The sequence below is a fragment of the Puntigrus tetrazona genome, chromosome 7 (assembly GCF_018831695.1).
Source record: "Puntigrus tetrazona isolate hp1 chromosome 7, ASM1883169v1, whole genome shotgun sequence".
Taxonomy (NCBI): Eukaryota; Metazoa; Chordata; class Actinopteri; order Cypriniformes; family Cyprinidae; genus Puntigrus; species Puntigrus tetrazona.
Genome location: NC_056705.1, coordinates 34,567,756 through 34,594,056, shown reverse-complemented (window position 1 = coordinate 34,594,056; position 26,301 = coordinate 34,567,756). Strand labels below are relative to the sequence as shown.

Sequence of the window (26,301 nt, the reverse complement as noted above, 5' to 3'; positions counted from 1 at the left end):
TTATAAAGCTTTTTATGACAGATAAAATAGAGTAATGGGTAAGTAGATAAAACAGTGAAACCCGGATTGCGTCGGGATGGAAACACAGGATGCAGGCACATTTATACTGGAGAGAGAAACAGAGAAACGCAGAAAGACAAACACAGACAAAAGATTTCATCTGGCACAACAATGGAAGACACCAAAACATCCTGCAAATCACATACAAACACAACCATAAACAAGACAAGTTTTACAAGATGCTGAATCTGTAACGGTCTGTTAGTAGTGACATGCAGAGTAGGGATGGGAATCTTAAGGTATGGAATGAATCGAATGATTTGTTTCAATTGGTGTTAACAATATACTTAAGCGCACAAAAATTCTACATCTCAACATCAGGGGATTTAAATTAAAATACTAGTTATTACAACCAAACTGTTCTGGATTACCATTTCAATCCCTGAGCAAGTCATTAGTCTGATTCAAACGGCAACCATAGACGCATGCAAAGCATGCAAAATTGCCGACCCCGCAACCCCCACCAAAACATGCAGATTTAAAATTTGTGGGGGTTTGAATGTCTTTGCGCAGGTCAGAGATCACAAAAAAAATGTTTTTAGCAGAGCTTCTGTCTTCTGGGAATCTGCAAAGTTTGTTAAAAATGTGTACGGAGCGGAATCCTGACAGTTCTGTTCAAATGGAAGTCAACGGTGAAAATACTTTCAATCGGTTACATTTTTAAAGTGAGTTGCTAGCATGCACTCAGAGAGAACAATGATAGATGTGTGGATAGATGTAGTTATCTTTGTATTACTTGACAGTACCCAGTCTGCATCTGAAATAATAAAATACTTTAAACCTGCAAGCACTAGTTTGCTAAAACGTGAAAAAGAATGAAGATGTAAAAGAACCGTTACCAGAACAAATCTTGGGACCCAACCTTAATGCTTGGTAAATCCCCATTATTCTTAATGATGTTCTTCATCATATCGATAAACCTTCTTTTTACATTTGAAGCCAAATTTCAATTTGCATTTCAATATATATTTCCTTCCTTGAACATACTGACGCCCATATTTACCTTAGACTGTACATCGGCATTGTGGTCATTTTGGAGCAGCAGGGCAGCAGACTTCGTGTCGTCTTTGCGGGCTGCAATGTGTAAGGCAGGCAGACGTACTTTGCCCTTCGTGTCATTCTCTAAAAGGATGGACACCACCTGATTATGGCCTTGTTGCAGTGCAATAGCTAGAGGTGTGAAGCCATCCTGCAAAAAGAGAAAAAATAACATTTCAAATAATGCACTTGATCTTGCATTAGCCAACAGTATTTGGATGCTCTCTGGGTATACTTTTAAGAATAAGGTTATGGTGTCGTTTAGGGTTAAGGGTCAGTATTTGTTACAGCATGCAGGCAATCAGCACTTTGACATAAGCAAAGAAATCTTATTATTATTCCAATTATTACAATTTTACAAGCGCATGATTTACCTCTGTTGCGGTGCTCTGGTTTCCACCATTCTCCAAAAGATAACGCACCACATCTAAATGGTTTTCTTGAGAAGCCATGTACAAGGGAGTGAATCCATTCTAAAAGAGCACAGGTTTGAATGTTTTTTTTCTTTTTTGATTGAACTTTTGCTGGCATGAATGTCAACAATAAACCCGTTCCTACCTGAGATTGGGCGTTTATGTCCGCTCCCCTCTTGACCAGGATCTTTACAACTTCTCCTTGTCCTGCTAGTGAAGCGATGTGGAGAGCTGTATTTCCCTTCTGCGAGCCAAACAAACACATTTATCATTCACTCGGACATTTTCGGGGGAACATTGCGTTACACAAATATTATCAAGGATATGTCCAAAGCTGAAAAGCTAAAAGGCATGGATAATAACTTTAAAACATGTAACATATTTGTTAAATACAGTCGCTCCTTGTTCCCTATGGACAACAAAGATAGGTAATATTTTAGATGAGCTTCTGAATTTGCAACGCAATATTGAGTGTACAAGGTAATTAGCATAAAATTAGCGCATGGCCGTTTTGCCATTTCTTTATACTGTGCATCTATCATAGATCAAGAAAAACATTAACTGGGACACTGTACAATACATATGTTCTATTATTCGATTTGTCTTATTAAATGTTTAAAACCTTCCAAGAGAGACATATGACAGAATGCTTCTCCAATAAATTAGCTCTGCCACTTGTCTGGCATACAACCAGCTTAACAAATTACATTAAACTGTCTCGGTCACGAAGTATATATTGTGCTTATGATTACAATAACATCAAGCAGCAATGATCTGTTTTTAGGCCCACCCCTAATGCTCTCCCTGGTTGAAACGCGTGAGGGCACTCATCCCGATCCAGTACTGATCAACATACCATTTCGGCTGTGACCCATGGTTTGTCTGTACGTGCATTATTCAGAGCCAGTAAGCAAAAGACTTTCATAATAATAGATAAATGTATTAAGTATTAATTTCCTGTATTTGCAGGTGTTGGGTTGGTGATTGAAAGTTGTTAAGTGTTGTTAAGACTATTTTAAGCTGATAGGAGAATGATCATTTGTGCCAGAAACGTCTCGCAAAGAGCACCGGTGCCACAGAGCTAGAAACCATTTGCATTAAAAGCTGTTTCACATGCATAACATAAATTTGATCTACAGAGTAGCATACTTTTCAAAGTACAGCATAATGTTCCACCATTTTTATTTGTAAACTTGAGTTGTAGCTTCTGGCCAGTCATCGTAACACTATGAATCTTAAATTAGGCCTACCATTCATATTTTTCTTTAGAAACTCTACCTTGGTTGCAGAATCAACTGAAGACCCCCTGTCCAGCAGCTCCTGGACCAGGTCCACGTGTCCTTCTTTTGCTGCCAAGTGCAAAGCGTTGAGGCCATTCTGTGGAGGTCAGAGACAGAAGTAAGTTCCTCATTCTCTACTAAAAGCAAACATAAAAGAAAAGCATCATCATGATGTGCAGGGAGAAAAAAAAAAGTATACCCCCTCATCCATTTCCAAGGTGTGTTTTCTGTCTTTGAGATTACAAACTCAATATCTGAATGTATTAAAGATAGTTAAATGCACCAACGTGCAACGTGCAGCAATAGCAGTTTTATAAATTAATAAAATAAATGACTACTACTAAAAGATGACTACTGCTGAGCTGGCTAACTTAAAAGATGGTGTAATCTTGAAATCACACTGATGCGGGATCTCTTTGGCAGCCGATCACCGACACAACCTTCATAATGCTGTGAAGTACCTAGAAGCCTAACCGTCTACACCTCGCTTGTAACAACCTCAACAACCTAATTCGGAAAGCACAGTATGCGTTTATTACTTCATTATTTATAGAAAGACTACCTTTCAAAGGTTTAGACATGTTCTTTTTATTATCATTTTCCATATTTTATATTAAGCAAACAAAACTAGGACATAACACAAATGTAATTAGCGTAAATGCAATGCAATTATGTGATGAATATGTAGTTTTTTAATTAAAAAATTAAACATTCAACAATTTTCCCATATGTTCCTCTCAATCACATCAAGCCAAATGACGAGTACTTGCTGAATATATCATGTAACAAATGCTGTAAACTGTTCTCTAGATTTAGGGGGTGGCTCAATTTACAACTTGTCTTATGCAAGCCTGTGAAATTACTACTTGTTAAAAGCCACAGTATGGCTGTTATTGTACATTTAAATGGGAACATGCTAGATTAAACAGAACTGCCTGTTTTTATTGTATTTAAAGAGACTTTATGTAGAATCCCTTTAAAATTTAAATTCCGCTAAAAGCTGTTCACACATTGACAATTAAAAAAGATTATTATCTGTAACATACAAATTATTATCAAAATGTGATATTTAAATAAATACACTATAAACTCTTTAAATGTTCACTGGAATATGTCCAGCATTCTTTGTATCTTTTCATTCTTTATCTGGTCTACAGATAAACTACTTTGGTGGGGTCAAGGTCAACCTGACAGACCCTTCTGTAGAAAACCTCAGATCAGAAACAACACTATGCACATCTACTATGCTACCCCAAATAAACAGCGTGCTAGCCAGAGGACATTTGATACTGCAGACTGAGCGGTCATGTGCCTGCTGTTTACCACACTAGGCACACACTGTTGCCATAGCAGAGCTGTTAACAAGCTAACATGCTTTGCACGAGGTAGGCACTTGATAATAGAGCTCCTAAAATAGCAACAAACTATCTGAGTGCGTGATGAAGCACCAAGAAATATGTGGCGTAAAAGTGTGTCAAAATTTGGTGTCTCAAAATAATGAAAATAAATAAAAGAATATATAAATATGAAATGTTGCATAAAATAATTTGATACGTAACTAAACCCACCAGTAGGTGGTGACATATTTAAATTAAGTGAACCATAGAAACAAACCAGCTTATCATGAACGAAAACTCTCACCATTTCCACACAAGATAAATCTGCCTCTAAAATACACTTTAGTATGAGAATGATCATGGTTGCCAAGTGTTATTCCAAATTTAGGCGATTAAAACGGACTACTTTTAAAGGACCATTTGATACAACTTAAAGGACTAAGACTTTTTAATAAGAAATTGGTCACTCTCGTCATTATACATCCCTGTCATTATACTGTACAGTGCTTTGATGCAACCTGTGTTGTTAAAAGCGCTATATAAATAAAAATGATTGATTGATTGATTGACTCTTCTATGATTTTTTTGCAGAGGCCAGATTTACTTACAGCTTGCACCAGTGTAAAGCATATTTTGGAGTACCGTGCAGTGAGATGTGCAGTGAAAAATGAACAACAAAAAGGCAAGAATATTCCCAAAAGTCATTTTTGAGGCTGACCTTAAAGCGTATGCATTTGTAGGAGTTTCCCTTTAAGGGAGCATTAATGGGAGGACGGTATTTAAAAGTCCCATGTCGCGCAACGTTTTGGAGTTTTATTTTAGGTGTTGATGTCCTTAAGAATATACATTTGTGGTATAAGTCACAAAAACCATCTCAAATGTTTTTACAGCTCTGTCACTAGTCTAATTACCATTCACGAGCCTCTCTTCTGATTAGCCTGTTTTTTCGGAGGGACGTACGACCAGCCCAATCAAATGTAACAATGTCACAATTATGTCAGCACTAGCTGGATGCAAAGCTCTTTCAAAACAATGCAGATTCGGCTATATAAGGAGGTTAAAATATCATCTTCTTGACCATCAGAATACAGCCTCAAATTAGAAATATGATCGCATACGCCATGTTACTGCCTGACAAAAATCCGACGACAGTGTAATAAAACACTAAAATGAGCAGACTGCATCTCAGAACTATGTCGTTAAAACAACAAACTGACAATTTATGTATAATCGTGTTGCTGTAAATGCATTGTTGTGATTAGCTGGACTAATAACTAATTGGAACGTTAGCTGTAAAATTCACCTCATAGTAACAATCCATCCTTGTGAATGTACATTTACGTCTGTTAAATTCTCTGGGCGTCAAGGCAGAGAAAATGGAGGTAACCTTTCCCTCGTATGAAAACATTAAAGGGAAGTTTCCAGATTGGGCCATCTGAGCTTTCATTTTCTCAAAGCAGAATACCCGGTGCTTGGTTTTATGCCTATCGCCATTTCTAGCCAGTGGGGGACCTTAGGCAAGCTAAGGGAACTCATATCAATGTTAAAAAACCTCATAAAGTGCCATTTTCATGCCACGGGACCTTTAAATTAATCACATAACATGATCTAATAAGGTTTGCGGTAATTTAAAAAAAAGATACATCTGCTTTTTTTTTATTTGCATATAGATAACCCATAAAATCACCCAATAGATAACCCCAAAAACTTTCCACTTCTATGTGCACCTTGTTTGGAATTGCACTCTCGCGCTAATATGCCTAGTTTAGTAAATATGGCTAACTGTATTGAACTTGAAGCAGCCTTGCACAGACTGGTCAGTGTATGACATCAAAGTATTGCAAGAATGATTAGAGAGCAGACGGTTTCATTTGCTTTCAAATAGGGCTTTCAGTACTTTGGTGTCATACACCGACTGGTCTGTGCAACGCCACTTCGAGTTAAACACACTTACTGGCACCTCATTAATTGTCTCATAAAGAAACCTTCACCCCTTAGAAGCTCTAAATCTGAGTTGTAAATACTTGAGGAATGAGGCATAGAGATGAGCTTTTGAGAATATAATGCAGCATGTTGCAGGAAGAAGCAACTTTTCTGTTAGCAAAATAGAGCAAAAAGACTCAAAAGGTATATATAAAATTGATATCACACATGCATTGTGCTGATATTCTTGTCTATATTAATGTTAAGAATTCAGATTTGATTACAAAGTGCATGCCAAAAGTATGCAGATATTTACAGAATATTCATAATTCTATTTATTAATAAATAATATATATATATTTTATTTCAGTGAATCACAGTGAATTTTAAATGAAACAACTCGGATGCAGTTGAAGTGCAGATTTTCATCTTTAATTTAGTGGGTTGAACAAATAGATTGAAATAGACTGACTTGGCCATTAAAGAATATTCCATTTCTTTGTTTAAATAAACTCAAGGGTTGCTTTAGCTTTATGTTTTGTGTCATCTGTATTATGAAATGCTGTCCAATCAATTAGACTGCATTCAGCTGGATCTGAGCTCACAGTATGTCTCTGAACACCTCCGAATTCATTTGGCTGCTTCTGTCCTGTGTCACATCATCAATAAACACTAGTGTCCCAGTGCCACTGGCAACCATGCACGCCCAAAGCATCACACTGCCTCCGCGGTGTTTTACAGATGATGCGGCATGCTTTGGATCATGAGCTTTTCCACGCCTTTTTTCTTGCTAGTATTCTGGTAGAGGTTGATCTTGGTTTCATCTGTCCAAAGAATGTCTTTCCAAAACTGTGCTGGCTTTTTAGATGTTTCTTAGTAAAGTCCAATAGCCTTTCTATTTTTGAGGCTTATGGGTGGCTTGCACCTTGCAGTGCACCCTCTGTATTTGCTTTCATGCAGTCTTCTCTTTATGGTAGACTTGGATATTGATACGCCTACCTCCTGGAAAGTGTTGTTCACTTTGACTGGCTGATGTGAAGGGGTTTCTATTCAACATGGGAATGGATCTGCAATGATTGACCACTGTTGTCTTTAAGTGGACGTACAGGTCTTTTTGCGTTGCTGAGGTTACCAGTGCTTTTTTTTTTTTCTTTCTTTCTTTCTCAGGATTTGCCACTCCTAATATTGTAGCAATTTCTCGGATGGGTTTTTCTGTTTTCACAGAGAGCTCCTTTTACTGCATGTTGTCTGTTCACAGCAAAATCTTCCATTATGCCAGCACCACACCTCCAACTCCAGGCCTTTTATCTGCTTCATTGATAATGACATAACAAAGGAATTGCCCACACCTGCCCATGCAATATCCCTTGAGTCAATTGTCCAATTACGTTTGGTCCCTTTATAAAGAGGGTGGCACATGTTAAGGAGCTGAAACTCCTAAACCCTTCATCCAATTTGAATGTGGATACCCTCAGATGAAAGCCTAGAGTCTACACATTATGTACATGTACATTATATAACCATTGGAATAATGGTTAATACTAATTAGAATAGGATTCAGTAAACAGGTAAAGAAAAAAGAAAACTTGTTTCAGTTTCCGAATATTTATGGCCCTAACTGTATATGTGGGCTAAATGGGTTGAATATGAGCACCAATCATCTTTCCTCTTTGAGGACCAGAAAGAACTTCCATCAAAAAAAATATAAGTAAATGTAAGTAAATTCCTTAAGGGATAGGTTTTTTTCTCTCTCTCTAAAAACAGTTTGCTGGAGATTGTACTCTTAAAAAAACACAAATTATCCCTGTTACAGAAAACATTGTGGCACCAATTACTATGAAGGGGGATCCTTGGGTTTGTTTTAGCCCCAAGGTCCTATGAGTTCTTTATCAAGGCCTGAACATGTTAGATGATTACTTTTAATGTCCAGATAAAATAATAAGATATCCACTGTATTTTGCAATGTGTGAATAAGCTATTTTATTTGTTTTCATGTGCAAGACTGTGCCGCTAAAATAATAACTAAAATTGTAAAATAATACAAAAAAGAGGTGTTCTCTGAGGGACTGAGTGCTATAGCCGCATTCATCTTGATGCTAATGCTAATTAGCACATTAACACATTAGAAAAGGCAATTTGCAATGATTAATTATAAAACCTTACTCACTTCTTTTTTTAGTGAAGCTGAATCATGAATGATTCGCATAAACGTAGATGTATTTAGGTACTATAGATCAGGGTACATTGTCAAAATTCTTCAGCGGCTTAGATGTTGGGACTAAATGACTACTGCTATGTTCATTATTACATTCATTATTACATTCAACAAAAAAACTCCTCAGTCGCTTAGGAAGTCATTATGCTTGTTTGAAATGCACTTCGAGTGTAGTCAAGACAGACACTTCTAACCTTTCAAAGTGGAACAGATAACTATGAGATCAAAGACAGATATTGCGTTATTAACATGATGTAATTTCAGTTCTGTTGCTTTTATATGAACATAAATATGATGAACAAGACACTCAAAGTGCTTATATAACAATAACATATCTCAAACAGAGATTGCAGTGTCATAATGTTTGGAAATACTCATGCATAATTTAAATACATAATCACATGAAATAAAAACATAAAAAATGAAATAAAACATTTTAAAAGAGGACGCTGCATCACAGTTGTCTGAACTAATGAGCATAAGGCTGTGTTGACAGTCAGTCATTTCCCATCAGTCTACCCCCCAAGATTACTGCTATAAAAATAAGTCATGTCCAAAAGGTAAAGGGGGAGGTGTTGCTACAATTTATAGCAATATTCTTAGTAATTCTCAGAGGGTAGGCTTTAAGTATAACTTGTTTGAAGTTATGGTGCTGCATATAACAATATCTAGAAAAACAGGTGCTAGTGATAAATCCCCTATGATCCTTGCACTGGCTACTATATACAGGCCACCTGGGTACCATATAGATTTTATTTAATTGTGTTTTATTTAATACTGTCACATGGAACTGATGTTAATGGTTTTAAAATTCTGCAGGGAAGTGACGATATTTTGTGTCTTGTGTGAACTCTGTATAGCAAAAACCATCAAACTCTGCACCTTGTTACAAGTATGATAGAGCTATCACTTCCACCACAAGTAATATTCCTGATTTATCTCAATTCCTTAGCACATCCAATATAGCAGAAAAACTTGATGTAACAAACCATGTACTTTCTCTTGTCTAGCACTTTAGATACAGTTGCTCCTTTATGCTTAAGAAAGATGAAAGAAAACAATCTGACTCTATGGTGTAATGAGCACTAAAGTGAGCAGCCCAGAAAATGGAGCGCAGCTGGAAAAAACAAAACTAGAAGTATTTTGTATAGCCTGGCGGGAAAGTACCCTATCATACTGAAAAGCATTAAAAACTGCTAGATCTGATTATTTTTCATCTCTTTTAGAAGAAGACATACACAATCCCGGTATTCATTCAGTACAGCAACTAAATTAACGAAAAATAAAGCATTTCCCAAGATCACAGCAGTAATGACTTATCTTTTGACTGTTATTAATTCATCATTGTCCCCAAGATATATCTCCAAAACCTTCAAGCTGGTTGTTGTTAAGCCTCTCATAAAACTCTCATTTACACAATCTCACATAGCTTTGTTCAAAATTGACCTGAAAATTAAGTGCTGGTCGTCCAGTCAGAGGAGAACTGTGATTGATCTTGATTGATCTTGCTTTTGGCATGCTGCTTCCGGGTCGCAAGGGTTTTTTGCCACACATCAGTATGACATCAGCGCAAGGCTGGCATAACTCAAGCGTTTTTGCATAGATTTTGCTCATCTCAGACAAGCCACTTGTCCCTCTTGGGGAAAAAAAAGCATGGATTTTTAACATTATGGGTGGTTGTATACACACACTGCTAACACACATTTCAGTTCAAACTTACAAAAGTGTATGTAGCACTTAGGGTTGTTTAAAATATGCTTTATTTTTGTAATTCACACTAGTAAGTGCATACTCAGTGTTAAAAGGAATCGGTCATCGGTCATGAACTGAGAAATCCAAATTTATCTTTTGACATATAAGAGGTCCTGTAACATAAGTACAAAGTAGTCCTTGTGACATCAGTCTGTCAACTGTAATTTTGTGAAGCTACGAGAATACTTTTACAGAGGACAGACTGATTTCACATGGACTTTCAGTAATCTTTGTACTGGGCCTTTGATTGTGGTAGTACCCTTTCTGCCTATGGGAGGGTCAAAGTGCTCTCAGATTTCAAAAGAAATATCTTAATTTGTGTCCTAAACGTGTAAGATGGTCTAAAACTATTATATGTTTTTTATCATTTGCAAAGAGTATATTTAAGAGCAAAAGTGTCTTATAATGTAATAATTTATACAAAATACTCTTATGCTCTTCCAGGTGCTTATTAAAAGAAATATTTCTTGTACCCAATCTCTAGTAGCCTTAAAGATTTTGTCATTAATCACTTATGTCACTTGTCGTTCCAAACGTTTCTAAAATGGTGCCAAGTTGAGGTTACAGTGCTGAATTGTTATGTAAAGTCGTTATTTAGTTTTCTTTCCATACACAAAGTATTATCGTTGTTTCATAATGTCATGGCTGAATCACTGATGGCAGAAGGAATATTCAAACATGGTCTTTCATACTTTTCTAGACCTTGACAGTGTAATCTAATTGGAAGTAAATGGGACAGTCGCAAGACTTCCAGTTTCATCCAAAATATCTTCAATTGTGTTCTGAAGACGATTCTGAAAATTTTCATTTTGGGATGGAGTAACCCTTTAACTGCCTTGTTTCCATTTGTTTAAGTAATACACAAATTCTAAACAATGTATAATATGCATCAAGTCTTTTTGGTGCTGTGTTATATGTAAAAAATAGAAAATATAACATGCTAATTTGGCGTGATAAAGTATGTGGGGAAAAAAATGTTAACATTATTAATGCATTCCGGTTCAGCCCAGACCTTTACATCATCTTACACTGCTTGCTGCTGATAACATAATGATGACTAACTCTGTGAAGCCTATTAGAATAAATTTTTGTCTTGTATTTCATATAAAAAGATCTAGTGTAGAGATATCACACAACAAATATCTCCATGATTACGAATGTAATGTTGATTTTAGAAAACAGTTAATTAAATTAATATTTAGTTTTAGACGCAGTCTTGTCAGCAATTATGCTCAAATTTGTCAATGAAATAGAATGGGTGTACCTTTCTGAGTAACACACGGCCAAAACGGAATAAATCCACGTTTTAGAACAAACTGAGTAAGTAAATAATTCAGTGACCCATTTATTTGTTCTTGAATGAATAAGCTGTTTGTATGAGTTTGTTGAATGAATGAATGAATGATGCTGTGTTCCATTCTGAAGAGCTAACCCCTATGCCCTAATCCCATTCAAGGGCTTGCCCTTCAGAGTAAGAGCTTTGAAGGGATGAAGGGTGTAGGGGACCAAGACATTACCACACGCGTCTGCATTAACTAAACTTAATTAACTTAATTAAACTTGCGCAAAGAATCATGGGAGCTAAGTGTCCATCACTTTTACTACATAATCTTTCATTTCGAAGTGCCCTTTAAAGTTGCCAGGTTCTAAAGCATCCCCTTAGAACAGGGGTGTCAAACTCATTTTGCAGAGGGCCACTTCAAAATTGTCTGTATTCAAAGGGCCAGTTGTAACTGTAAGACTGTACAAATCCTTAACGTATTGTTAAACAACTGTTTCTTTAATTATTACTTTAAGTTATAAATATTGCATATGCATTTGCATAGATGTAAAAATATATGTAATTGCTCTGTGTAATTTGAACATAAATCCTTTTGTGGTAATTTATCAGATTTAGAAATCCAAATTACTCTATAAATCAAAGTAAAAATAAAAAACAAGTATCGTTACATTAACTTCGTTAAAAACTAACCCGACATTTATGGGACAACAAGTAATTGTGAGCTGCTAAGAACGTGTGACAGATATGCCACTGGTCTCATGAAAATGTGTAACAATAGCAATATTTGTATATGGCATGCGATTTATATGCAGAAATTGACTTTGACGTGCATATGACATGCGCATGTTTGGTGTGCATTTGATACACAATTAATGCTTGTAATAGAAAAGTCTCTCACTCAAAAACAATTAATTTTTTTCATTTGTATAGCACTTTTCATGATACACTTTTGCTTCACAGAAAAAGGACATTTCTACATTAGATTTAGTAGTTTACAATACATTTTAATAAAGAAATTGCACGTTCTGAAAGAGGGGGACACCATAAAACCACTAAAAAAGCTAGCTTGACCTGACTCATCCAGATTTAGATGCAAGACGTTAGAATCCATTCGCGAGCTTTATTCAGAAATCATGGCCTATTTTAGGCAGGTTCAAGGAAGCAGACAAAACAGGTATGTAGTAGGAAAATCACAAGAGCAGTCCAGTAAACAAGCGGCGGTCTAGGAACAGCGAACAGTTTCCAGGGATAATAGTCTGACAACGATCCGCGTGGGTCTAGGAGCGGTGAACAGTATACAGGAGGTTTGATGAGAAGAGTAATCCTTAAACGAAGTACGATCCAAACAGGGATAAACTGTGTTGGATGAAAGGGATATCCAAAAACCAAGGCAAAGATCAGAACACGAGAAACACAGGCAAGGTTAGACTAGGATAAACTAGGGAAATAACTCGGGGCACCGCTAAACAGTGATATGTGCTTGACATGGAGGGATAATCCAGGCAAACAAGCAATAATCCAAACAGGGGCAAAACAATATCCGAGCAGCAAGACAAAGAGGAATATCCAAATGCGCAGGCTTTGTCAGAACACAGGAAACGGACAAGGTAATACTAGGAAACTAGACTTCAAACTGGGAGTGGCTTCATGAGGTAGTTATACAATACTCTGCAGTGATGAATAGGAAGTCTGTTGTTTAGTAGCGTGTGCTTGATTGGAAGCAGTTGTGTATTTAGTGGCGTTTGTGGTTAGTGGAATCAGGTATGTGTGTGTCGTCAGTGCAGTGGGTAATGGGAATTGAAGTCCAGAGTGAAATACGATAGTGGTGTGGTGCAAGAGTCAATGTGAAGAGGGAGCAACATCTGGCGGTGAGTGCACAGAAGTTCAAGGACCAGATTCATGACATTATGTTTCTGCCGGTGGATGCCCACATTTCAGGTTGCGTTTATCAAACTCAGGAGAGAAGATCATTTTTAAGCATCTCCGTTTTCTTTGAGCGTGAATGAGAATCCACAATCCGCTATAATGCACTCTGGAGTCATTAACCAACAGAAACTGCCTCAAACACAGTATTAAAACAGGAAGAAAACTACGCAATCATTCCTTTAAGGCGTCCACGCAGTCCTCAGCAACAGAAAAATCCCTCAACTGTAATCCTAACCATTATGCACACCAAAGTTAATTTCTTCATATAGATAGAATGCCAAATAGAAACAGAAACTTGTGTTATTGATACGCACTTTCAGAATTCATGATACAAAGCAGCATAGATCTTTATTTGAAGACAATCACGTGCGAGACTGAAGCGATTTTGACACATGTTCCTTAGAACCTCCAACAAAACCATACAGGTCCAAATTTTGTTAGTAATTCCAGTGGGAAACCTATACACATTCCTTTATTTGACAAAATATATAAAGAGTGACTCTTACTTGATTACAAGTGCTGATATCAACACCGCCCTTCAAATACTCAAGAACCTTGTCAATATTTCCCGCTCTTGCTGCTCGAAGGAAACTGGTATTGCTGTCCGACTAGAAAAAAATAGAAAAAATCACATCATTAGTACAGGTTAACATCTTTACTTACATTTTATTAGTTCAGCAGTTGCTTTAAACTGAAACAACAAATAAATTCTGAATACAAGTGATTCAGTAACTCAACAAGTACTTGGCAATGTGTGCTTAAAATTGTCAATTTTTCAGGATAGTGCAATCTAGAACAGTGAGGGGTAAGAAATATTGTTAACATTTTGTTATATTTTACCTTAACGTTTAGTTTCTATAGCATGCAGTGACATTCTACATTAAATCGGTACAAGTAATGTTTGATGGTGATAAAGTTGGATTTCCGATTATTCTGTTCTACAGTAATGGGAATCATGAACAACATACAATAAACATTTTAAAAAACGTATTGAAATGCCCAAGGCTGTCAGAAAGGTTCAAGAAGTCTAGTGGTTAATGCAAAGATAGATTTGTAAGAAGCAGCTAAAAAATAAATAAATAAACATTACAGACTGCATAAAACTGCAATGCACCATTAGTACCTCAGCAGAAAGACTGCAGACACTCAATTTTTTTTATAAACAGCAGATGATGAGTAAAGAACTACACAGCACACTTACTAAACTGAGTATATAAATGTGAACCCTATGCAGAGCTTCAGAGAGAAAATCTATTTAGGGAGTGAGTGTTTATGTGCAATTAGGTAACACTTTATTCATTCTACTAACAGTAAGTAACTCTGTAACTACATGTCAACCAACAGTAGAATATTTAGCAGACTGTCTGATGTGTCCACAACATACTGACTGTGGGAAACTTTGCAAGCATATGTCAACTTATTCTATTAACCCTAAACCTACCTTAACAGTCTAGTCTGAGAGTTAGTAGACATGTAGTTGTGAATTAATGAGAATTAGTTGGCATATAGTTACAAAGTTACTTATAGTTACAGTAGAATGTCTAAAGCGGTATCAAAATAGTCTAACCTGCGTTTGTTTTTAAAACAGTTGGCAAAATCGGGCACAGCGAGCAAATTGTCAAAATGTTAGTTAAGTTTTTTACATTCTATATATTTAAAAAGACTCTATTATATAGGATCTGTTGGAATCAGAAGAAAAATTATAGAGCTGCACCATTTGAAGAAAACAAAGTCAGTAAAAAAGCTATGTTACTCCTCTCAATAAAAGCACAAATAAAGCTAATTTTAAACAAACTAAAATTTTGAACTAATGCTTGTGAAAACCTGAAATTCCACTATTTTTTCACTGTTTTGGTCTGTAGCTCAAAATTACCCCATGCGCATTCTGATTAATTTTGCCAGAATGGATCACTTAAATTATATGCATAATTTATATTTAGTACCTGCTGAGAGATGCCGGTTTCATTGCTACTTGTGTTTACTCTCTGAATAGTTTTGAAAAGGTTTCTATTAGCAATATTTTTGCAGTGTCAGTCATAGACGTGCCTGAAGATTCTGCACATTTACAGATCCTCTCATTATAACCAACAATGTTGACAATTATGGGATTTTTTAGCAGGAGTGCTGAACTAAGTGAATTTGCACTAAACTAAAATGATTGACAAATTGTTGCAATCATGCTGCTAAAATGACAGATGAAAATGCAGTACTGATTGTGTAAAGTGTATGAGTTAAGTGTAAACACTGAATAAAAATGGGAGCAATGCAATTAAATAGCTGCATTGAACTTTACTTTTTTTACCATTTTTTTCTGCATATGCTCATTTCAGTTTGTCTCACAGCTTCTCTCCTCTCCAGTGGACCGTTCCGAGTGTGACGCAACCTGTTTGTGTTTGTAAAGTGTCACTTCTCCAGGGGCTACAGCAGGCGTCTGTCTGGCTCCTAAACTGTGTTTGTCCCTGTTTGTGATCTCTATATAGAGGAGGCATCTTAGGATAACACTCTGGAGAGTTATGTCCGTGATTGTGCTTTATGAGAAATGTAGCTGCTATAAATCAGAACGTTTCATTTAAGAAGCGCTAACTTTCAGGTGGCTAAGATGACCATCTTCAACCAAATGAGTAAGTTAGTAAACATTGATTAAAGATCCTGTAAAATTAAAAGTTTTGTGTGTTTTAGTTTATGTATGTTAACCATTATCTGGCATTATATATGTCTCTTCCAAGCAAAAATACCAAAATTCTTGATAACCTTATGTTTGTTCAATAAAATGGACTCTAGAATGAGATTTTCCCTTCCCCAGATTAAAAGGCTAATAGGTTTACGTTAATTTACAGGCATTATTACTGTTTAACTGTAGAATATTTTACTATTTTATAAGCGATAAACAATAAAATGTTTAATATTTGTCAAAATAAGACTTTTGCTTAACCACCATAAATAGCCAACAAACATAATATAAGTCAATGGATCACTAGTTGGCTAGTTGAGCATAAAACATTCATTCAGAGAGTGCTTCTCTGCTTGAATCCATAAACTGTGTGAAGGTTTTATGAATAATTCAGTATCCCATGACAAGTAAAGCTAGAAACATTCTCATCCCAGCTCAGTAACCAAGGAGACCGGCAGTTCTGCCCTTCTTAGAAACCACACAACAAATGTTCTTGTCTGTCAAGACGAATAATACGTCTAAAATAATTCCCCGAATACCCTGCCAAAAAAAAAAAAAAAAATACCAGTTTAGATTAGCATGATCAAGCTAGTGTACCACTATGGCCATCAAGCAAATCTTAAATTGGTAAAACTAAGTAACCGGCCTGATCTGGAAGCTAATGCATTAAGTCTTGCTGGCTTAGCTAATTAAAGAAGAAAAAGTGTCCCCTAAAAGCATCAAAATAAACAAGCCTAGCTAACTTGCTTTTATCGTCTTATTAGCATGTTTCTATTTGTTATCATTAGCACTAATCTACATACAGTAAACTAAATCGTTTCAAAACCTAGTGTATTTGATGAAGAAAAAAACGTAGCCACTGCCTCGGTAGGATATCTTCTAGTATGTCTTGACATAAGAATAGGGACATGCAAAAAATGACGTATTAAAAGAAAACAACTTCATGCATAATTAACCCTTAAATGCGTTCATGTTTTATGCAATCTTTATTACATTATGCCTCAGGTTGCTAAAGACCCAAGATATGCATTTAAGGGTTAAACGTTATATTTATGCAAAGGATTGAAGAAAATAAATTGACACACTATAAAACCATGCAATTTTAGAACAAACGCATTCATTCAATGCATAAGAAAGAAACAAATCAGCATCTGTTGAAATGCTAAAATATCCAACCTAAAAACACAGCTGTACTTATAGTAAGAGAACGTGTCAAGCACCATTTTTACAAGTTTCCATGAACTGCAGTGTGCAAATGCAGTGTTGTTTTACCAATTTATGTATGTAATTACAGCAAACAGATTCACCCGACTTGCACTGCGTTTAGCAAACCACTCGGCAGGTGTCGTTGCTTCTGGCTTTGCCGAAGTGGTTTCTTTTAATTGAACTTCTAAATTAAGACCTTATGGAAGATTATGGCTCTTTGACACAGTGTCTATTGTTTAAAGGTCTAAATAAATAAGATAATATACATAACCTGACAACAGTTGTAATATTCAGTGATATGTAAATGTCTGATGATTGCACAAAATATCTAGAACATACAGCATGAAGGTTGTATTCGCTACTGTGCTATTTCAGTGTTCTTCAGTCTTCAGACTGTTCTTCAGTCACTGGCTTAAGGGTTAGAGAAAAAACTAAGTGGCTTAGATAAACTTGCAGTACTCATTTGATAGTTTAGGTTTTGCTTTGTTTTTTTTCTTCCTGCAGTGCTCAAGGACACCGGAAGTCAAGAGGATAGAGTTGTGTAGAGCAGCAGTTTTGAATACTGCAGTCAAAGTATTTTATTAGTCACGCTCAGCTTGACGCAGGAAACTAATGTCACAGTTTGTAGGTTAAGAGGCAACAAATTATAAACGCACAACACCACACACGCCAATTTTCAAAAATAAATCAAAAACAGCTGCCATTCAAGGCCAAATGACCCAAATGATCACTCATAATATATAGAAAGACAACACAAGCTTCTCTCTTTTTGTACTGACGTTCCATTCATCTGGTCAGAGAGTGCTTGTCATTCATTGTTTCATGATACAGTCACACAGGACGTTATGATGTCAAGTTTATACAGTCCAACTTGAGCACTTGTCATCCATCAATAATTAAGCTTTTGACAATATTTGCGAGAATGCAAGTAGATAGTGTGTCATTTGCTGGTACACTTAAAAAAAAGTATAACGTTGTTTTAACCCAACTTTGGGTCTAATATGGGCTGACCCAACTATTGGGTTAAATTACAATTTTAACCCAAAGATTGGATTAGTCAAAATTGGGATTAGTCTTTCCTGGAGGAGCTTCCATGGGAGATCCCGATTTTGGAGTATATGTATCATCTACTCTCCCAAGTTTGGACCACAATGCATTACTGGCTGCAAATATTGGGTTTGGCTTCTGAGTTATGGATTTACACTTATCCTATAAACCAATAGTGTAAATCTTATCAGCTGTTTGTTTGTTTGTTTTGGTGGCCACAAAAGGGACGACACTGGTGTTCCTGCTACAAAACAAAGGACATGTTCATTACGTGTGTGTTTTTTTTGCTGAACAGCTGCCATATTACTGCTACAGAAGTATGGACCTCAGATTTGGCTAAACAAAATATTTTTCAACCCAAATCTTTAAAGTTGGGTTAAAGCACAAAATTATGGCAAGCTTTCTGCTGGAATCCTGTGGGTGTAGAGTATGTGCAGACTAGTCACCCACAAGATTAAACAAGCATCCAATTCACCTACTGCTTTGTATTTCTGTCTGGTTCCATCTCCTCCCCACCCCCCTTAATACTTCATAAAATAAAAAAGAGGCAAAGCAGATCTAACTATAGCTGTTTACCAATTCAATCTCTGTAACTATCACTAATTGCTTATGAAATATTGCACAACACGCAGTCTACGTGCAGCAGAGATTTATACGACATTTGTGGCCTCGGTTGGCCAATAGCTGTTTGACTCCACAAAATACCTAGCATACTTATCTACTTTAACTTGACATCACATTTTTGATCCCACTCACATTCATATGAAAGGTCATGCCAGGATTATAGCTGCCATGGAAACAGCCTTTTTAAAACCTTACAACACAAAGAACAAAAATCCATGTTAGTCTGCCAAGCAGTCCCTGCTACCGCAGGTGAAAACAGTGTTGATGACTTTATTCGAAAACTGAAATACCTGCCAAAACAAAGTATCTGCATCTCTCCAACAACATAATTTAACTATCTATCCATCCATTAGAAGTCCCAGGGGATTGTATCAGAGCTGTTTCCTTGAGCCAATCCACAAAGGAAAGCAAGCCAAATAACTTTAACATCAATGACTACATATATGAGAAAACATTAATATAATACTGTAAGTAATCAAATAAAAGAACACTCAGATTAATTTTGCATGTTTTAAACACCATTTATGCTTGGTTGGGAGCAGCATCTTGAAAACATGAATACTTGATTGAATCAAAAAATGATCGGAATTGCTTTCCAAACAATTTACGCAGAAATTCATTCAGCTTGTGTTTTGTGAATGAGCTCCAATGTATTCACAAATGCTTTCTGCTCGTGTTTCACGAGTAATGAGTCTGAATATGGCAAACATATTTGCATAATGAAGACGCATACGGCAAAACAAACCAATTGGAGACACCTTACACATGCCCATAAGGCCATAAAATGTCCCAAATATATATAACCAGGGCAGCACTGTATTTTTGATGGACTAAGTAGAATAAAACCCATGTAAAACTGGGCCTTGTTAGCTGCTAAGTTTTGCTGCCTATCAAGAAGAATCTCATGAGCAGCTATATCAAATGCACAAAAATGTCACAGCAAACCTGGATTCACTGAATTCTTGATCATTTATCACCCGCAACTAAACTTTCAGGGAAACGTCACATTCAGCTTTGTAGCTAAATGTACAATAAACATCAAAGTGCTAATTCTGCACTTCCAAAAATCCAGATTTATCAACTTCATGTCTGCTATTATTGAATAGAATAGAAACACTTGGCAAAAATCTGCCTCATTTAAACTCTGTATGAGAAAGGTACCTAAGCAAATATGCATTAAAAAAATTAATCTTACCAGGGAGTCCATGCTTTCACTTTGACCTGATTCAATGTTTGTAAGCATATCATCTTGTGCAGGATTTTCGACTTTGTGTGCCTTACGCATCGCTGCATTGCCCATGGTGGATATACAAGAATGTAAAACGAAATCCTGAAACCATCAAATAAGGCTTATCCTTTGGGTTCCCATTTGTGAGAAGCACCACATGGTCCTACCAGTTTATCTATCACGCAGACAGATAACTAGTCCCTTCTTTAACCAGTGGCGCTTTACCACAGCTAACTACTGGGTGCTAATGCTTCTCCTTCATTGCTAATTTGAGCCCTGGCTATTTTTACACCCACAAGCCAAGCTATGCATGTCAATGGTGGCATGTTTGGGATGTGGGAACAGGGAGGATGACATGGCCAAAACAGGGAGGTAAGGTGGAAGATTGCAGGGGCTCCTTCTCAGCGCCCAGTGCTCCAATGGCCACCAAGGATCATGTTAACAGAAGTGCCTCTGTCCAATCAGCAAGCATGTCAATATCCAAGGTTATTTGCTTACATTACTGTAAATTGCTCAGTATTACTTTATACAGCTTCTGTATAAATAACATTGCATGTTTGTTGTTTACAATTTTCTAGTGCAAAATAAAAAAAGTAGTACAACAACTGATATTTGTTTATTGCTGAATGTATTGATTTAACCTTCATGATCAGTGACACAGTTCATGTGTCATTCCTTGTCCTTTCAGTTGCCATTTCTTGGTGGGTGTGTGTGCGCGAGTGTGTATGTGTTTAAAATAAAAGATTGAAATATGTGTGTGTGTTTGTGTGTGTGACGTTTAACACAGAAGCAAATGCTCTTGTTCTCCTTAGAGCTGGCATTTAATGAGCTCAAAAACAGACCTTCTCTAAACAATAAACCAACTGTTTTGGCTAAAATATTTCCCATTCAATGAAATATTTAAGCATGGAGCCCATTCAACAAAGGGCCCATTTGAAGGTCCGTCGACTTCAGCTAACCACAAACCACATTTTCAGTGTGGTGTAAAGAGACATTGTTTATCAGATTGTCATCATTATCAAAATACACTACATAAAATCCCTAAATCAAGCGATCATGTGGCTTCAGAAGAAATCCTTCCTAAGAATATTTACAAGACTCTTTACCCTCTCGTGACCGTCTTTACATCCTCATTCTTTGGCAGTTGAAGGATCTATTTAGAAGACATGCATCTTGATATTTAAGTAAAGATTTGCTCTAAGCTTCATAAAGCACAGATGAATTTTCCAATGCAAACCACCAATTACAAAGCCCCTCCCCGTATTATGCTCCATGCCTCTCCACTAAGCAAACATCACATTTCTGCACTGATAGAGGATTTTATTTCAATTTTCCCCTTGCTGAATCCAAACTAGAGGACGTAATCTTTTGGTCTGGACAGACAACAAACTCTTTTAATCTCCAGTAAACCATATGGCCGGGGGGGGTTCGGTGGAGCAAAAGAGCTGCGGGGAACATAACCGCTTTATACACACCAGGCAGAATTTTTAAGAGCCACTTATGTATATATATATATATTTATATATGTAACATAATGCTTTAAACTCAACTCACAGTTTCGTCCAAAAATAATCTCTTTGTGTTTGCCCATACATTACTCACTGCTACAGTACCAGGGTATTGTGGGTGGCTGTAAGGTGTTGCTGTCATGCTGCTAAGGTTATTATTTAACGTGCCTTTATGCGGTTGCTTGGGTAGTTCTGGGTGGTTGACTACCATTAAATCTCTATGATATTCTGGTCCTAGATGTACCTGTTCCCCTTCGGTTTTTGCAGTCTATTTAGTCACATGTTATTATGAAAAGTCATAAAGTAATAGAGTCATACAATGTTTAACAAGGATTCTCAAACTGGTCAATTGGTCACTGTTGTGTTCAATCACGTGTATTTTATTTTAATATCATGCTTTTAACATGATGCTGTAGCACTACAATTCATAATTTGATTGCTGTTTGACAGGACTTAACCAAACAAAGTCTGTGAAAACTCTGGCCAGACTTTTAATAGCACTAGCATCATTTAGAGACATAATGGTTGTTTAAAATGTCACATCCACATAACTATTAGAAATTAATGGCAGTGAACTTTCAATAGAACTTTTATGGCAGTCATTCTCCCTTTAACACACACACACACACAAACACACACACACATAAAATCAAACAAATAAAGTGTCTGGGGCTATGTTTCCATAGCAACTCAGACATCTGCACTGCAACACATTTTAAAACACTAAACCCGTGAATGTCCTTGATGTTGCTACAAAGCAGAAAGCTTGGACTGATGATGCACATTATCACCTCTGGACAAAGATAAATGAATATTCTAATCTCTTCTGCAATGTTATGTAGGTCAGCCATTGTACTTAGTATGTTTCAAGCAGTTATATTTACATGCATATTACCAATACCAATATATATTTTGACCAGATTATTTAGTCATACTTTTTTTGGAAAAGTGACCGGTCCATATTGGTCTCTTGAGTGAGATAGCTGTCACCTGAGAGTTCATTTAATAAATTATAAAATTAATTTTGTAAAGTTAATTTAAAAATTATACACTTGATCAAATATGCTACAGTTCAATGAACATGACATATTACATTAAAAAGAAAACCTCCACACAGGTAGTTAATCACACTTACTAGACCGAGGTCATTTTGCAATTATACTAAAATAACAATTTCCACATTATAAATAATCTGCATTATGCCAGAACCATCATCCCACAAAATATAAATAACACCTACAGATTCTCAAAATTATAGTATGTATTAATCTAAATTAACCGCAATGAAAAATGTAATTCGTTTTCCTGAAGATCGACTCATAACTCATGGGTGTGATTGCCAGGAATTATTATTATTTTCTTTTCTTTTTTTAATAATGTTATGACTAATGTTATGATGTTTGTTTTTATTTATAATTCTATATATTTTTGTTTTCATATTATATATATATATATATATATATATATATATATATATATATATATATATATATATATATATATATATATAACAGGGTCTAAAATAAACTCTTTCTCACCACTGGCTACAATATTTTAAAATTACTGCTCGATTATGAGTCCTACCTGTTGTAAACCTCTCAGTGACCTCTATATTAAAATAACATTTTTCTTTTGTTGTAAACGTCAAATATAACTCACTCCGGCATGAGTGTTTAATGGTAAACACATCAGAGATTAGTGGGCAGGCTGTCAATTCATAAAACGATCAGCTTTGTCCTCAGAAGTCAGTCATTAAATACAGCACACTGAAGCCTCTCCTCCACTGACATCCGTTCAAAATAAAAAGACAATCCGTTCTTACTCCCAAGGCATCAGATGTAATAATAATAAAAACAAAAATGATAGGCTATTGATGAAAAAAGTAGCCTTGTCTCCTCTACAGTGCATTAGTTCCTTTCCTTAACCAGTCGGCAGATTTTATTGGTCAACTGTCAAGAAAGGCTCAGACTTTTGACTGTAACTGAATGTAACGGATCAGAGAGATTTGCCACTTGCAGTCAGGAGAGGAATTGTGTGCCAAGTCTACTATCTGGATGTGCTATGCCATAAACTCTAAAATCTGCCAAAGTGGCAGTATCTTTCCAAAAGGTACACCTTTTATCTCTAGAGGGTGCATAGTCCATTACAGGTAGGCTACATATTAGTACATTACGAAAGGGTCTTGCCCCAAAAATAGCGTTTGTACCTTTCTTTGAGAGTGTACCGGTGCTATAAGGGTAAGGTTGGGATGTAGTTTAGGGCAATGTAATTTTGCATGAAAATATGCGGTGTTGGGGTGCCTCCAGGACCAGTGTTGGGAGTGTTTGTTTTCATCATTATATAGACGGATGTTAATTTCAAACCCTGCATTTTATTCAGAGCGAGTGTTTGACAGCGATGTGAAGTATTGTATAATCGATTACGCTGATTACAACTGGCCAAAAAAATACCCACCACTAATCTTTTTTTGACTTGTTTATGACGCAGTTTGTCCAATTACTATTGCTATATTTCATCAAGACTGATGTCCTGTACAGTGGAGCAATGCTCGCGAAACATTACAAGGATTACAACCATGTAATCGGTTGACACGAACAGCAGTTCTGAACATAAAGCTCGCCCTCTGCTCATAAAATGTTGTGTGTCTGCTAGGTTGTTATTGTTAAAGCGGCCATGTTTTACAGCATAAAAATTAAAGAGCCAGTAATTATTTAAAAACAGAGTCACTTACGCCAATATGCATAAACAGGCACTCCTTTGTGCTATTATATTCAGAATGCATGATAGATACACCCAAACACACATTGCTTCTGAGCGCCAAGTCTGCGCTAATAGACTGCAGCTCTGACTACGTCCGTGATTTCTCTTTGCTAAACACAGATAAAGCCTTTTGGTTTCTCACGCAACAACACAACGCTTTACTGTAAAGATGCACAAACATGAAGATATGTGTCATTGACAGGTGTCGCATCAATCAATAGCCAACGATTGTGACTGGATGCCGTGCATTAGGATGCCAGAATAGTATGTGTGCAGATTGAGAGGATGTGAAAGATGTGAAATATAAGGACGTACATATTTTGATGAATGAAGCACAGTAGTAATAAATATAATGGAAGAGATAATCCCACATTGTGGTTTTGGGTGTAACCTCACTCTGAAAAGGTTAAAAAACGCTCTTTTAAAGATCTGAAAGATGAGAGCTATAGTGGATATCATGCATCAGAGCGTATGAATAAAAACTACAGGCTTTAACAAATAAAAAAGCCATTTATTCAAAGTACTGACAAGAAATAAACTAAAATAAATAAGAGTACATCCCCGAAGCCTGTTGTAATGTTAGTGTTCTTTTCTCTCAGACAGGTGCATCTTGAGCCAGACTTGAATGCTGATGGATGGTTGATGGATGGTTGGATGAAAGGGTGGAGGAGGTATTCTGAGGGCCCGTGTCCCCGGTGCTCTGGTGGAAGTAAGGTGAGATGGAAAATGCCGACGCCTGCATTACCTTACACCTGCGCTCGGCTCTTTCACGCGAGCGCCTTCTTTTCTCACGGGCTTTCTCCAGCGCTTTCAAATCAGGAGCCTGTTCCATCTCCACTCGGGCCTTTTTGATGCTCGCTGCAGCATGCGCCATGGCAACGGTCCCTCAGTATCAGTAGCAATAAGCAGAAATCGAAGGAGGAATGATGTTAGCAATGAAGAAACGGGTCTTAGGTGACTTTCAAGCCCAAGGGCAGACGAGTAACACCCGCTGTCACAGCTCTGGAAGTACGCAGGGAGGTAGAGAGAGAGAAAAAGGAGAACAGAGAGAAGCAGTGACGCTCAACTCCTCCCACGGCAGGTCGAAATAGACAAGCAGAAGCAAGCAGCATCCTCCTTCTCCCGCTCTCCGGGAAACTACATTTAAGGTGTGAGCGTATGTGTGTTCGTGAGAGAGAGAGAGAGAGAGAGAGAGAGAGAGAGAGAGCGAGCGCTATAAAAGGGGTGGGGAAACTATATGAGCTTAGATAAAATAATCAGAGGTAAACAGGAAGAGGGAAATAGGGCAAACCCATCCCCCCATGTGTCCTCAAGCTGCCGTTAGCTGCTTAGCTTTGGATTGTGGCACAATCAGTCATTAGACAACACGCCTTCCTGACCAATCACATTTTTTCAGGGGTCTCTGGGCAGGGTGCTTGGGATGGAAGGGTGTGGCTACCGTACTGTATCTCTCACTGTTGCTGAAGACGAGAAAACGGGTGCAGCCATGCGAGAGAAACAGGAGGGGGAGATAAAAGATAAAAGATTAAAGACACCTCTCGGTCTTCTGCAATTCCCATCTCCTCTGTGTTCCCACTTCTCCCTCCCACCCGTCAAAAGAGGAATTGGTGCAGTCCGTCTCTGTGTGGTGATACTAGCTGATTTCTACACTCAGAGATGCTGCTCTCTTTCACCCAGTCTTTTTCAAATCCATACGCTCATATTACTGATTACTGTACATATTACGCTCATATTACTGTTCTTTTTATAAACATGATAAGAGACATATCTGTTATGATTCATGAGGCTATGATTAAAAAATATATATATACGTATATATATGTATATATATATATATATATATATATATATGTGTGTGTGTGTGTATATATATATATATATATATATATATATATATATATATATATATATATATATATATATATATATATATATAAATTAATGTATATTAACAACAAGGCAACATATAAAGACACACACCTAAGAGAACACAAATAATCCCTCCCTACAAATAAGTTCCCCCAGAACGGA

General features: G+C 36.7%; 1 protein-coding gene across 1 annotated transcript in view; it reads right to left on the bottom strand.

Moving 5' to 3' along the window:
* Positions 1-25,438, bottom strand: part of ank2b (ankyrin 2b, neuronal) — a 58,631-nt gene extending 33,193 nt beyond the window's left edge. Inside the window, exons 1-6 of the mRNA XM_043243228.1 lie at positions 25,016-25,438; positions 13,733-13,834; positions 2,790-2,888; positions 1,657-1,755; positions 1,473-1,571; positions 1,064-1,249 (exon numbers count right to left, since the gene is read on the bottom strand). Coding sequence (XP_043099163.1) covers positions 1,064-1,249; positions 1,473-1,571; positions 1,657-1,755; positions 2,790-2,888; positions 13,733-13,834; positions 25,016-25,144 — 714 coding nt within the window. The 5' untranslated portion in view covers positions 25,145-25,438. The remainder of the gene's footprint in view (positions 1-1,063; positions 1,250-1,472; positions 1,572-1,656; positions 1,756-2,789; positions 2,889-13,732; positions 13,835-25,015) is intronic.
* Between the last annotated feature and the right edge of the window lie 863 nt (positions 25,439-26,301).